This window comes from Stigmatopora nigra, chromosome 1, assembly GCF_051989575.1.
Source record: "Stigmatopora nigra isolate UIUO_SnigA chromosome 1, RoL_Snig_1.1, whole genome shotgun sequence".
Lineage (NCBI taxonomy): Eukaryota > Metazoa > Chordata > Actinopteri > Syngnathiformes > Syngnathidae > Stigmatopora > Stigmatopora nigra.
This window is the reverse complement of record NC_135508.1, coordinates 14,204,371-14,218,705: the sequence shown is the minus strand read 5'-3', so window position 1 is coordinate 14,218,705 and position 14,335 is coordinate 14,204,371. Positions and strand designations below refer to the sequence as shown.

Below are 14,335 nucleotides of genomic sequence, written 5' to 3'. Positions count from 1 at the left end.
GGTTAAATCTATGTAGGCAATGCCATTCTGCACACTGTAGATGTTTTCTGTATATATTCCCTTTCACGGTTTGTATGGGTAACTGTCTGATTTACATGAGTGCAACAACCGCTACATCCAGTATACTTCATCATTTGCAAGCCAAAACAATGGTCCGACACACATTTAACTAAACATGAAACTGTAAATAAATAGTAGTGAAAGCATTTCAAGCTTACAAATCAACCGGTACAATATTTCCATCTTATATGCATGCTTGTGGATCAAACGCACGCCGAGAAACCACAATATATTCTAGGCTGAGTTTGCCTAGGAAGGTTTAAAACGTTACTTGGAGACCTGTAACGTTGTTGTCTTTCGGGAGTAAGGAAACAGTATCATCAACTCTGGTTATATAGCTTGTGGGGAGTACTTAAAATGTTTGTCAGAAGAATTCTTTCATGACTTTAGACGTATCTTGTCAGTTCAAAAGAAAGTAAAACTAGATGTTTAAAATGATGGTGGGGGAGAAAAACATTCAAAACAATCTAGTCCTGTGTGACAGACATTGCATTCATTAATTTCCTGAACTGTTTTATCCTCACAAGGGTCACTGGGGTGCTGGAGCCTATCGCAGTCGACTCCGGGCCACCCTGAATTGGTGGCCAGCCAAACAATTGCAGGGCACAAGGAGACAGACAACCATTCATGCTCACACTCATACCTAGGGACTATTTAAGAGTGTCCAACCAGCCTACCATGCATGTTTTTGCAATGTGGGAGGAAACTGGAGCACCCGGAGAAAACCCACGTAGATATAATGGTCCGCTAACATTTTAAAGTAACTTGCTGTGGAATTTCATAGCACCTTTAAGATTCGTCACCATTTCGCACGGCAAAAGTATCAGTCTTTTTGTTTATATTATAGTATCACGTACACCAGGCTTAACTTTTTACTGCATTTTGGGAAAAAAAGGAAAAGTGTATATATAGAATATATATACGGGTGTTTCGATTGCGTCTTATTTGACGTTCATGAACTGGAAGACTTGCTGTCTGAATGAGGTCCTGTACTTTAAAGCACCTTCTAATCAAGTCCCTTATCAAACCCTTAGTTGGAAATACAGTGTGTATGGTTGCCATCCAAAGTCTCTGGGTGTGAGTTTCCACTGGGACTCATATGCCCTATGTTACTGCAACTGAGATTTTGTCACCATTGGATACGCTCCCATTTGTCTAAATGCATGTGGTGTAAAGCTGCTTAAACCAGGTTTCAGGCAACCCTTGGGAGAAGTTCATTGTATAAATCGAAGATTTTTTTTCCAAGTACAAGAGAAAAACTGTTGTATTTGTATCAAATCCTGGTCAACCCATTATTATTAAACCAAAATAACAATATTTTGTGTTTATTAATCAAGCATTGAGTTGAATTAATACATCAGTAGGCCTCTATGATGATGTAATTTTTGCATTCAGTGGGTATTTAAATATAGGTAGAGCCACACCACAGTCAAAGACAATAAATAGCATCATTGCTTGGTATTAGGAAGAAGAGATCAGAGCAAATATCAGATTAGAAAAAGTGGCATGATAACAACACCAATATTGAATAATATGATGGAGTACACGCTTGGTAAAAGCCAGTGACATTACCCGAGGCTAAGCTCATAATGACCTTGCTTTTTATAGGCAGGTTGGGGTGCATTAATCGTCTTTGGTATAATCTCCTACAATCTCTGATAAATGCTTACTGCATGTATCTGAGGGGAGGCCAGAGAGGTCATTGAACATTTCTGAGCCATCACTGACATCTGCTGTTCACATGGACAAATCATTGGAGCAGTGTAATTTGGTTATAGCTTTTTCTGTGGTTTTTATTTCTATTTTAGATACTTGAACCAGCACTTTGAACTAACATCACTTTTAGTTTATAGTTTGAATTAGCTAGTTCCATGCATGGTGGTGTAATTGATTTTGTTATTGTCAGTGACACTTGATGTCAAGATGTTTGAAATAAAAATGTTCATTGTTTGTTTTATATATTTTTGAGAGAATTTCAGAAAGTTGAATTTGTAGTGGGGCCATGATCCCATGGCAACTTTTATTCTGTTGATAATTTTGACTTTAGTACTAGATGTTGTAACCACATCCACCGCAATAAGTGGCAAGGCACTCTCATCGGAATGGTGAAGGCCTTTTTTCATATATTTAAAAAAAATTGCATTTCATTACCCAATCAGTTTTTCTTAAAGAAAAATATATCAGCTTACAACTAATTTTTTTGTAGATGTCGGCACCAGACTTTATAAATACCAAATTGGCCGACCTCCAGCGTGTATGTGTGTGTGTGAGAGAGTTACCAGTAGTAATCTGCATGGCATCACTAGGACAGACTGACACACCGGTTTTGTTTGTGTTCTTTTCTTTCTGTATGTGCATTACCATATAAAGTGCTCCAATGTGGTTTTGCATAGAGCACCATTTTTCAGGTTGTTTTACTGTACTACAATACATGTTGCAGCAGTACAGTACCACAGTGTAAAAAAAAACCAAAACTATAAAGCAATTTCTCAAAACCACCCTTTTGATGAATGAAAATCTGTGTTTTAATTGTGACTTTGTGTGGCTTGGAACATGCAACTACGCGAGCAGTGAACCTTTATTTGGGGTTAGTCAGATACTTTGTGAATTGTGGCATTATATTTCTGGTTAAAGAACAGATGAATCCTTTGTGAGACGTTCTCAGGATGTTTCACAATCAGATTTGAAAAGAACACCTGTCACAGTTTTAATTGCTACATGCTCTTAATGAGTCACTGTAATGATATGTTCCGTCCACTACTATATTCTGAATAGAAAAGTCCGGTCAATACTGCAACACACTCATAGCTGATGCGCGTTTAAGTAAACATGACTACTTCACTAATGGACCTCTTACGACTGTAAATGTTACTCACTCACATTTTTGGGCAGCTTTTTATTTCAGCTGCATATTTTTGGCCTTTTGTGAGTAGTTCCTCTGCTTGTTAATGGACTAGGATTTTTTTAATGCAGACAGACAGGAGTCAAGAGTGGACAGATTTATGGATGGGTGTGTGTGTGTGTGTGTTGAGAAAGAGGAAGGTAAACACACAATACAATGTTTTGTTCGTATTTTTATCAGTGTTGTATATAGCAGTGTTTCCCGACCTTTATTGGACTGAGGGATACATTGTACACTAGCCAACATCTTAGAAAACAAAAAAGATTAAAGGCACTAAAATGCAATTAAGTGCAGAAATCTCATTACTTTTCCTCAAAAAAATAAATATATATATATATATATATATATATATATATATATATATATATATATATATATATATATATATATATATATATATATATATATATATATATATATATATATATATATATATATATATATATATATATATATATATATATATATATATATATATATATATATATATATATATATATATATATATATGACATGGAGACTGTATTATTACCTATAGAGTTGAGTAGTTCAAGAACCCTTGGGCGTAATTGCGCATTTTCTTCACGGATTGGAAGCGAGCAGAGTTGAAGGCGGTCCTTCCCAGCTTTAAAATGGAAGGCAGTCGGTGAACTCAACCCATCCAGCTCTAGTACACCTTCAGAGTATCCCACAAAGTTTATCATCTCAAGATGTCCCAAGGAAGAGATTACAGCAGCCAGTCGTACACACCCGGAGACAGCCCGACCCGGGCCAGAAGCTACCCGGAGAAGAACGCGGACAAATTCAGGGAGAAGGACGACATGATTGGACTTAATGACAAGTTTGTAAGGCTGATTGAAAAGGTTTGTTATGAGAAACTGACACTTCAGTAGAAGTAAAATACTCATATTGAATCCATTAAAAAATGCTATTGATACTACTGCTTCTAATGCTGCAATTTCAACTAATAATACAATGATTATGATAACAGTACTTTTCTCCAGAGATAAATACGTATATATACATATTTTACAAACAATTTAAGGAGTCAAATGCATGTAACAAAAATTTACAAATGCAAAGCGTGTTACCAATCTGCATCGGCATCACAGGTGAAATACCAGGAGATTGAAAACAAAAAGATGGAAACAAAGTTGAAGATCCTCAAAGATCAGGAGACATATGAGAGCAAGATCGATGCTGTGGTGAAACAACTCAAAGAGGCCCTGAACGACCAGATTGAGAAATTACTGTGTGACCAGGCCAAACTTGAGGGCGAGCTGCTTCAGAACCAGGAGGAGGCAGAAACGACTAAGATGAGGTGAAAAAACAACCTTGCTGACAGGTAAATCTACCACCACTGCCATACTAATTCGGGTTTCATTCTGGAAACAGGTATGAGGATGAGTTACTCAAGAAAGCAGAACTGGAGAATGAATTTATTATCACCAAGAAGGTACCCTCGCTAGACCTGTCAAGGTTTTCGTGACAGCAGTGTTCTTAAAAAACAGCACTCAAAGAACAATGATTGAAGACAGACGAAAATGTTCCACTTTTTGAGCTTATTAAGGAAGATAGCGTTCAATATGCACCACGACAGCCCGTGTATACAAATGCTTTGTTGTTTTAATACATACTAAAAACTCAGTTTTGGACTTCTAGACATTATTATCATTCTTGAAAGTTGTGTTTCCCAAAAGGATGCAGATGAAGGACACTTGGAAACTGTAAATTTGACTCTCGAGTTGGAAGATCTATTAGGCCAACTGGATTTCGTCAGAGTTGGCTACGATGAGGTAACATGGGAGTGTTTCTCTGTTTGGCTTTGTCCCGGTTAACAACCGTGGGAGTCCTTGCAGGAGATAAAAGAGCTGGAATCTCACATCCAAAATGAGACCGTGCTTATACGAGAGAACAGCAAGCAATCTATAGACATGAATGAGATTGTTGAGACTGTCAAAAGTCAGTATGGTCACATTGCTGCTCGCACAAGGGAGGAAGTAGATTACAGGAACCAGAAGAAGGTAAGGAGGAAGACAATGTTACAAGTCACAATGGCTGATGAAGCTCATACTTGACGTCTCATGCTTTTTAGATGGATGTCACAATTTTAAAAGCAAGCCAGCATGAGCAAGAAGTCAGGGATATGCGGAGGGAGATCTCTGACATGGTGCGCCTTATCCAGAGGCTAAATGGAGAACTGGATGCTCTCAAAAGGAAGGTTTGTTTCCAACAGTGGGAAAAATACCTACATTCTTGGTTAAGAAAAAAACACGTGAGACTTTTGGCAAAAGTACTTACAGTTTGGGGGTGTTCTGGATTGTTCCACTTCAGGCCGGTCCTCACTGTATGGACTTTGCATCTCCCCGGGCCTGAATGGGTTTTCTTTGGGTACTCCGGTTTCCTCCCACATTCACAAAACATGCAGGCTAGGTTAATTGTAGGCTAAACTGTTCCTAAGTGTGAGCACAAATGGTTGTTCTGCGATTGGTGACCACTGATCCAGGGTAAACCCCGCCTATTAGCTGTAGATAGCTGGGATAAGCTTCAGCACTCCCTGCGACCCTTGTGATCGATCATAAGTGGTTCAGAAAATGAATGAATAGTATTTCATCTGATGTGTATTTTTAAATTAAAGCCTTAAAGTTGACAGTTTTCCTATTTCTGGTTGATAGCCATCGGGAGGCTAATTATAACCAATGGGAATGTCATAAGTTTCTGGTCTAGGCATTATGTGTATAGCAAAACCTCCTCTAAATCAATGTTACTCTGCGTGTAGGAAGAATCTCTGGAGAAAGACATCAACGCCGCAATTGTCGAAGGTGACGGAAGCTTGGAGCAGGCCCGCAAGGATATCGGCCAGCTGGAGGAGGCCCTGAGGCGCGCCAAGCATGACTTGGCCTGCCAGATTCGAGAACAACAAGAACTGATGGACCTTAAGCTGGCCCTGGATATTGAGATCGCCACCTATCACAAGTTGCTAGAGGGCGAGGAGCGGAGGTACCTATACACAATCGTTGAACACGAGGGAACTATGAAAAGACGATAGACAGATGGAGACAGTACTTTCAATCAATTTCATTCATAATAAAATAAAAACATTTTAACATTCATAAATACCCCTCCCCTGAAAAAGTTTTTAAACAGTATGTGGGCTAATAAATAATAGAGAAAAATTTACTTTGATACTATTGTATCGGACACAGGTTATCTTTTACATCTATACAGAGGTTGAATCAGAAGTTCTCTCTTTAAAATATCGATTTTTGTCGAATTAACTATTCACACACTGCGTATGGATAATTTGTCACCTGTGCTGAATTCTTACTTGTATTTCTGATCTCAGTAACCACCTCTGTTCTGTCTTTCCAGAATGGACAAACTCCTACGTCACTCAGGTGCAAATTCCTTTGACCTTCCCGACCTTTTCTGACCTTTCTGAATGCGGCATGTATTCCAAATAAGGAACCCTCATGGGTCATCAAAAGCACAGGCCATTTCTATCTCACTAAATCCAAACCTTTCTTTCCATCAGATTTTTAAACTCAAACATCACCTGAGAAGTTACAAGTCCCCCCATATAACCACGAACACCACACCTTACCTCGTTCAAGCAGCAAGTCGCCACGGCAACGGCAGGGAATGCCTTGTTTGAGCGTTCTCATTAGTCAGACGCTAAAAACCTACAATTGCAAATGTGATTTTGAAGTTCCATGGAATCAAATAAAAAAAATCATAATGCAACTTTCCGTGGTGTTTCTTCTATTATTTAAGGTGCCTTTTCAGCTAAACAGTACCACTACCTGTTTTTCAACACACATTGTCATCATGAGATTACGCATAATAAAATGTCAGTGTTGGGGGCTTAACTCAATTTAATTTGCTGTGGTTTTCTACAATCAAGAACGATGCTGGCTGTCTTGAATATTCCCCTTTGCTTATTTGTTCTTGTGACATGTGTTCTTCCAATGTGGAAAACGTATTTGTACATAGAGTTAGCATGCAAGAGGAACACCCAGATCCCACCAGGGCATCCCATCTCTCCTTAAGCTAAGCATCATTTCAGACCTTGTTTGACGACTAATTGAATCAGTCTGCTCTTCCTCCCCAGTCCATTGTTGCGTTCCGTGTTCTCTCCACCCACGTGTTAAATGCTGCACATTTAAAAGCCCACTTTGAGTAAGGAAAACAAATGACAAGGCACACAAGTCCACTGTATTCCACATTTATTTCAACATCCGATATCCTTGTTCTTTGAGAGTAAACACATCCTTTCCACAGATTTTATCTGTACAAAAGTCCTTTTTGTGACCTTTGATTTATACATGGGGGTAAAAAAAAAAAATCTTGAAATTCAAGTTCCAACTCTGTTTCTTGCACGAGCATCCTGATACATGCTTGCATGAAAATGAGGCCAACGTTATTCCACGCGTCTTCCTACGGTAGATGAATTGGACTGCTGGAGGGAGTGCATCCATCTCTCCTCCCAAGCTTGCATACCAGTACATAGATAAACACTGGCAGGGAAAGAAGGAGTAAACATTGCAGGCAGGAGGTAGAAAGAAACTGGTTACAATCATTTCAAGTGCGGCCAAAATAACAAGACCTGGAGCCTCGACTACATTGTGTGAGAATCCTTTGGCATAAGCAGTTTTCCTGCGGAAATTGTAACAATGCCCCATCAAGTATTGCCTTGCTATTTGTTGGCAATTGGCATAAGGTGGTCTCCTGTTGCTGCTAGACCACCAATATCACTACCACTACCACAAGTGCTAGATCTTTACATTAATGATTGCAAATAGACAAACTGCATCATTGTCAATCTGGCTCCAATGGAAAACTTGCCAAAAATTTAAGTTTCATTTAAAAAAAAAAAAAAGTGCTACGGCCATTTCACAGCATGTCGTCTCTTCTCCTTTGAAACCATAAATATGAACATTGTCACAAAGTTGTCACTAAATACGTACCTCCTCAAATGTGAGTACAAATTTGACTCATTTCCCAAAATGGAGACTTCTGCTTATGAAGTCTTCAATTTTTTTTTAACCTAACATCTTAAAATGTTTAGATATACCCTAATCCTCACAAGGGTCGTGAGGTGCTTGAGCCTATCCATCTAACCCAGATGGGGGCATAACTGATTCAATGGCCAGCCAATCAAAAGGCACAATGAGACAAACAACCAATCATCCTCAGACCTAGGGGCAATTTGGAGTGTTCAAACAGCTAGGCTAGCATGCATGTTTTTGGGATGTGGGAGGAAAGCGGAGTACCCGGAGAAAACCTACGCAACCCGGGAGAACATGCAAATTACACACAGTGAGGACCCCCCCCCCCCCCCCCCCCCCGGGATGGACCTCTCAACCTCAGAACCGTGAAGTCAACTAAACAACATTGTCGTCGACATTTACTGTGACTGCAGGCTCTCCGGATCTGGTCACCCTCCACCTCAACCTGTCTCTGAGTTTTTGTTGCAACTTGTATGCCGGTTCGGTGTACTGCCTGTTGGCCAGGCCCAAAACAAGTGGCACCACCGCCATGCTGCCGATGCCGGCACACGAGAGTACGATGTGCGTGGTGGCGTTGCCCTTGGCGTCGCTGATCAAGAAGACGATGCACACGTGCATGTAGATGAGGTAAGGAACCCAGCAGGCCAAAAAAGTCACGGACACGGCCACCACGCAGCGAGTGTAGCGCACGTTCAGACGTTGCTCCTGGTCCGAGGCCTGGCCCCGCTCCACGGAACGGTGGAGGCGGCAGATATCCTTCAGCTGACCCCGCGTGATCCACAGGACGCGGCCCGTCATGGCCGCCATGGCGAGGATGGCGGGAAGGACCAGGCCGTAGACCTCCAGGTAGATGAAGGCGTTGGGGAAGACGCGTCTGTACGAGCAGCACGTGGTCACATTGGCGGAACAGTTTGACGGCGGGCTCGAACCGTGGCCAAGACAGCAGCTGTTCCAATCGGGGGCGCTCCAGTTGTTCCAGCCAAACGCTGGCAGGGACGCGAAGAGCAGAGGCGGCGCCCACGCCGATAGCAGGGCCAGGGGGAAACTTCGATGCATCCACAGGTTGCTGTAATGTAGCGGTTTCACGATGCAAATGTATCGCTCGTAGTGGACCAATACCAAATTGAGGAGGAAGGCCAGGAAAAGGAAGTTAGGGAAAACGTGCGCCACCAGGCAAGACCCGAAGCTCAACTGGCGGTTGAGTCCCATCAGGGGGATGAACGGCAGCGCCACGCCCGTGCACAGATCGGCCACTAACAGACTGAGGAAGAAGTAGTTGGGCGTGTTGTGGAGTTGGCGGTTGCACGAGATGGCCAGGATGATCACCAGGTTGGCCAGGATGATGGAGGCCGACACCGGGACCGTGATGGCGTAGATGAGGTGTTCCCGACTGGGGTCGTCACAGTCCATTGTCGATCGCTGATGACCCTGTGAGATACCAAAAAGAACAGAGCCTTTCTTTGACTACCCTTGTGGGAGGTGGACTATCAACCCTGACAACATTACAGAACTTTGAGTTTGAGATTGAATTATTTAATAAGGAACAGCACATATTAATGAACATATTCATATTCACATTACTAGACACAGTCACGGCGGAGGGGTCAGTGCGCCGGCCTCACAATGGGGGACCTGGGTTTAAATCCAGGTTGGTCCACCTGTGTGGAGTTTGCATGTTCTCTCCAGGCTTTCGTGGGTTTTCCCCAGGTACTCTGGTTTCCTCCCACATTTCAAAGACATGCATGGTAGGCTAATTGGACACTCTAAATTGCCCCTAGGTATGAGTGTAAGCGTGATTGGTTGTTTGTCTCCTAGTGCCTTGCGATTGGCTGGCCACCAACACTGGTTGTCCCCCACCTCTGGCCCGAAGTTAGCTGGGATAGGATCCAGCAACCCCCGCGACCCTAGTGAGAATAAAGCAGGTCAGAAAATGAGTTTACGCATACACAAAAGTAGTATAGTTTTAGAGAGCGTTATGGTCGCCATTTGGTTCGGCTAACTGCCAGGCATAAAGAAGTTCAGATGCACTTTTTTTGAAGGGAACTACACAGTCACTTCGAGAGCCAGCCCTTGTTGATGTGTTGGAATTTCTTTTTTGTACAAAATCTAATCTTGCAGTGGAGGAGGAGCTTTTTGATGGAAGATTTTGTCAACTGGGTCCATTTGCATATTTTACACTGGACTGCAGATGTCGATGAGTTATTTTCTCTTCGTAGCAGTTTTGTTTAGACCAGCCAATCAGGTCAAACGCTGAAGATGTCGTGGGGCAAATTCAAAAGGAAGAAAGGAACAGTCCCAATGGTGGTAGAATTCATTTTTTTTTTTTTTAGAGAACAAACATTAAATGTCAAAGTCTTGTTGTCCCTGTTTCCTCATGCTGACGTGTTCCCCTTTTCCCGGCAATATACAAAAGGCCCTAAAACTATTTGAATATCACTACAACACCCAAGGCGCTTTGTTTGTGACCCTCACAACCCTGACATGAAAAATATGGTCATCTCCGAATCAGACTTATCACAGAATCACCACTTCCCTCAACTGTCGCGTCCGCAGACGGCGAAAGCAGATACCCACATTAAATAAGTCCATGGACCTCCTGTATTTATCCATCGCTACACCAGATCAATCATTTGCGTGAACTTCAAATGTAGGTCAGTGCTTTTCATATTGTTTAGAGACTAAACACACATGCGGTCCAGCAAGTAACATCCTGGCACGCCTTTTTTTTCTCATTTAATCCATACAAACTTTAGAATATTTACCAGGGAACATGTTTGCAGAGTCGTCCAATAAAAGCGCGTGTCTATACCATATGTCACCTCTATTCACTATATGCCATCCTTATCATACTTGCCTATTATAGGTAAAATACATGAACTTTTGAGGAGTGGATCGCATGCATTTTTGGTACTAAATGAGTTGAGTAAAATGGAGTTTACCTTTGGTGAAATTGCTGACCACTCGTCCCAATTCAGCTTGTTATCATGCCTTCCGGCTGCCGCATCTTCTCTCAGATAACCATTGATGCTTCCTTTTAAATCCCGTCAGAGGGTCCTAAGTTCTTGGAATGTTCAGAAGACACAGCAGGACTCGTTGAGGGATGTATATAGCTATCTCTTCTGTCTTTAAGTCCACTGGCTGTGAAGAGGAGGTGCGCACTGAGGAGGAGGACAAAGGCAGCCGCCTCCTGACCCACTGACTTGATCTCTCAGCCCCTTACATCAGTTTCGCCCCCTCCTATCCAGGATGTAAATTTGTTCCCTTCATAATAAGATTCCTGGTGGGTAACGGCCGGTAGCTCGTCTATGGAATGACTCAGAGCCGCAGCACATTAGAAACGCGTGCCATATGGTAACAAGTTGAAGTTCGGGACAAGAAAACCTCATTTGATGGGTGGAATCAGGGAAAACCGTTTTCAACACAAAATGGGCAAATTTGGAGTGTTTATTCAATATGAAACAAATGTTCAACGTTGCTCTCTTTGTTTAATATACATTGATTGTAGTAGGAGTCAAAGGAGAAAAATCCAATCAATGTTGACTCAAACTTTTAGGATGTTTATTTTTGTTGTATTCAATGTTGACTACTTTTCTATGACTATTACTACCTTATTTATTATGTAAACTACTTATTTATTATGTTGACTCCTTATTTATTTGTTATTTAACTATTGATTATTTATTTATTATTGTATTGATTATATATCAGTTTGTTTGTTGTTGTTATTTGTGCACTTCCCAACTTATTTATGTTCTGACTACTTATTATGTTGCCTACTACTTATTTATTATGTTACTTATCTATTGATTATTGATTTATTATGATGTGTTTTATTTATGTTTATTTGTTGCTGTTTTTTTGTGCACTTCCCAACTTATCTATATTCTGACTACTTATTATGTTGACTACGTATGTATTACTAATTTATTGATTATTCATTTGTCAGTTTGTTTGTTGTTGTGATTTGTGCACTTTGTAGTGAGGCTTTACAACTCATTATATTTGTATAATGACAATAAAAAGTATTCAATTCAATTTACTAGATAAGTGAACTGAATGCTGAAAGATTGCTCTTAGAGAAACTTGTTGCTCTCTTTGGTATTGCTCCCTGATTCATATTCCTTTATGTGGTCGTTGTCCCAGTTTGTTCCACCTTGTAAGCCTCCGAAATGGCAATCAATAAATCAACGAAGATCCTAATCGACTTTGACTTTAGCTCGCACTGTTGGTGTCCTTTCTTATCATGTGTCATCATCAACAAAGTACACTGACGGCGTCTTTTCAAGTATAGAGGCAAACCGTTAGGGATTGCTTTTGTTATGTTTCTTTTTTATCCCTGTGCGACCTGCCCATGTAATTGCCCATTGAGTTCACCTGTCGTCTCCCGGCCCCTGGTATATCTCATGCTTGCTGCGTCTTGCGTCAAGCAGGTGCTTCTGATTGTCTCATCAACCCATGTCTGTCTAATTGAACCCAGTGTGTTTCTCAACCTTTGTTGGATTGTCTGCGTATGCCGTGACCTGGTCCTCCCCGTCTGTGCCAATCCTGCCACAGTCATTAAACTTTATGTTACCCTACTCCACTCCCTGTCCTTTTTCGCGTCCCCACATTTGGGTACTATTATGCACTGACGACCCCGCTAAATCCCTACAGAGCTAAATCCTGATGCAAACACTGTGTGTACCTCAAAATTTGTACTGGAAAATGAAATGGACGGAATACAATGATTCATAGGAAGCGCATGTTGACCGTCTCGTATGTTAACCCACACACTCAAACGTCCAGTCACTCTTTCATTCGCTCTTGCATGATCTCATTGCTTTCACGTTGCTGATCCCACTTTCACAAAACATCTCGATTATTCCCTCTTTCAAGTACACCTTCACTCACTCACTCACTCACTCACTCACTCACTCACTCACTCACTCACTCACTCACTCACTCACTCACTCACTCACTCACTCACTCACTCACTCACTCACTCACTCACTCACTCACTCACTCACTCACTCACTCACTCACTCACTCACTCACTCACTCACTCACTCACTCACTCACTCACTCACTCACTCACTCACTCACTCACTCACTCTCACTCACTCACTCACTCACTCACTCACTCACTCACTCACTCACTCACTCACTCACTCACTCACTCACTCACTCACTCACTCACTCACTCACTCACTCACTCACTCACTCACTCACCCATTCACCCACTCATCCACTCACGCAATATTCATATGTTTGAATTCCCAACAGCTGCCACGCCCACCATGCACGTACGTAAACATAGCTTCAGATGGATGACGGTCGCTTTGTTCTCTTTCCACGAAAGTCTGAAGGCAAGCTGGTCGCCATCCCAGCGCCTGTCAGATAATGTCTTTAAACACAACCTTTCCCCGAGCTCGAACACGTCTGGAAAGAGCACGCCGGAAAGGACGCCTCAAAACGTAGGCCAAAAAGGAGGACGCGTTCCCTTGAACATTAGTGTCGATAAAAATATTTGCTGTATTTCAAAGGGCGCTCCAATTTGGGGTCGTTCAAGAAAGTCCACATTTAAAAGCTCAGGCTTTGGCCATCGGCGTATTACGGTACGAGGCCACCGCAAGTAAGTATACATTGTGTGTTGTCATGTTCGTGTCTGGCTGGATGACTTACAACAACCAGATACAATGAGCTCAGGATCCCAAAAAATGTAGGCATGAGGAAGGAGCACTTGTGCACAGGATGTTTATCCTGGTTGGTGGGATGGCAAACTCAAAAGAGCAACGAGTAGAAATCAGTGAGGTGGATGGGGAAAATAAGAGCGGTCATTTGTTTGTAAAAAATGTTGGAACGGTCTGTAAATTCCCCCAAAAATGGTCAAAAATTCTAAATATTGAAACAATCCAGACAAGTTTTTTTAAATTGAAAAAAAAAATGAACAAATGTTATTCTTTAGACTAAAAAAGTTAAATTTATATGAGAGATTTGTAAACAATTAGTTGTTGGGGATCTTAGTATACGTGGAACTTTTGGTGCCAGGCAGGCCGACTCACTGGAAAGCATTACAAATGAAGCCTATCTTTATGATTAAGTTTGGACCTAGATGGCTCGAGGAGATACTTCAGTGTGTGCCATTCCAATTGGACAGATTGATCAATTGGATTTGATCATCTTGAACTAAAGCCCCTTTATGGTCAAATTGAGTTGAGCTATTACATTTGTTTCAGCAGAAGATTCATAGGACTTATTTCTGCCTATAATAAGATTTAACTATACTATATTTTGAAGAAGATTCACTTTGAGAGCCATCTTGGCTGCCTGATGAGTCCAGAAAAAAATGGCAGTGGAACTAGCAAGTATGGTCAATCACATAAGA

At 41.5% G+C, this 14,335-nt stretch overlaps 2 protein-coding genes across 2 annotated transcripts; one reads left to right on the top strand and one right to left on the bottom strand.

Moving 5' to 3' along the window:
• The first annotated feature begins 3,578 nt into the window (after positions 1-3,578).
• On the top strand, positions 3,579-6,680 carry LOC144201634 (keratin, type II cytoskeletal 8-like). Its single transcript, XM_077724377.1, has 9 exons — positions 3,579-3,825; positions 4,075-4,283; positions 4,358-4,418; positions 4,663-4,758; positions 4,822-4,986; positions 5,058-5,183; positions 5,742-5,962; positions 6,335-6,360; positions 6,498-6,680. Exons 1-9 carry the CDS (start codon positions 3,673-3,675, stop codon positions 6,503-6,505), a joined length of 1,065 nt encoding a protein of 354 aa, XP_077580503.1. The 5' UTR covers positions 3,579-3,672; the 3' UTR covers positions 6,506-6,680.
• Positions 6,681-8,308: 1,628 nt separating this feature from the next.
• On the bottom strand, positions 8,309-11,220 carry LOC144200766 (G-protein coupled bile acid receptor 1-like). The gene is made up of 2 exons (XM_077723072.1): positions 10,911-11,220; positions 8,309-9,399 (listed from the first exon to the last, which is right to left on the bottom strand). The coding sequence occupies exon 2, from the start codon at positions 9,379-9,381 to the stop codon at positions 8,347-8,349; it is 1,035 nt and encodes a 344-aa protein (XP_077579198.1). The 5' UTR covers positions 9,382-9,399; positions 10,911-11,220; the 3' UTR covers positions 8,309-8,346.
• Between the last annotated feature and the right edge of the window lie 3,115 nt (positions 11,221-14,335).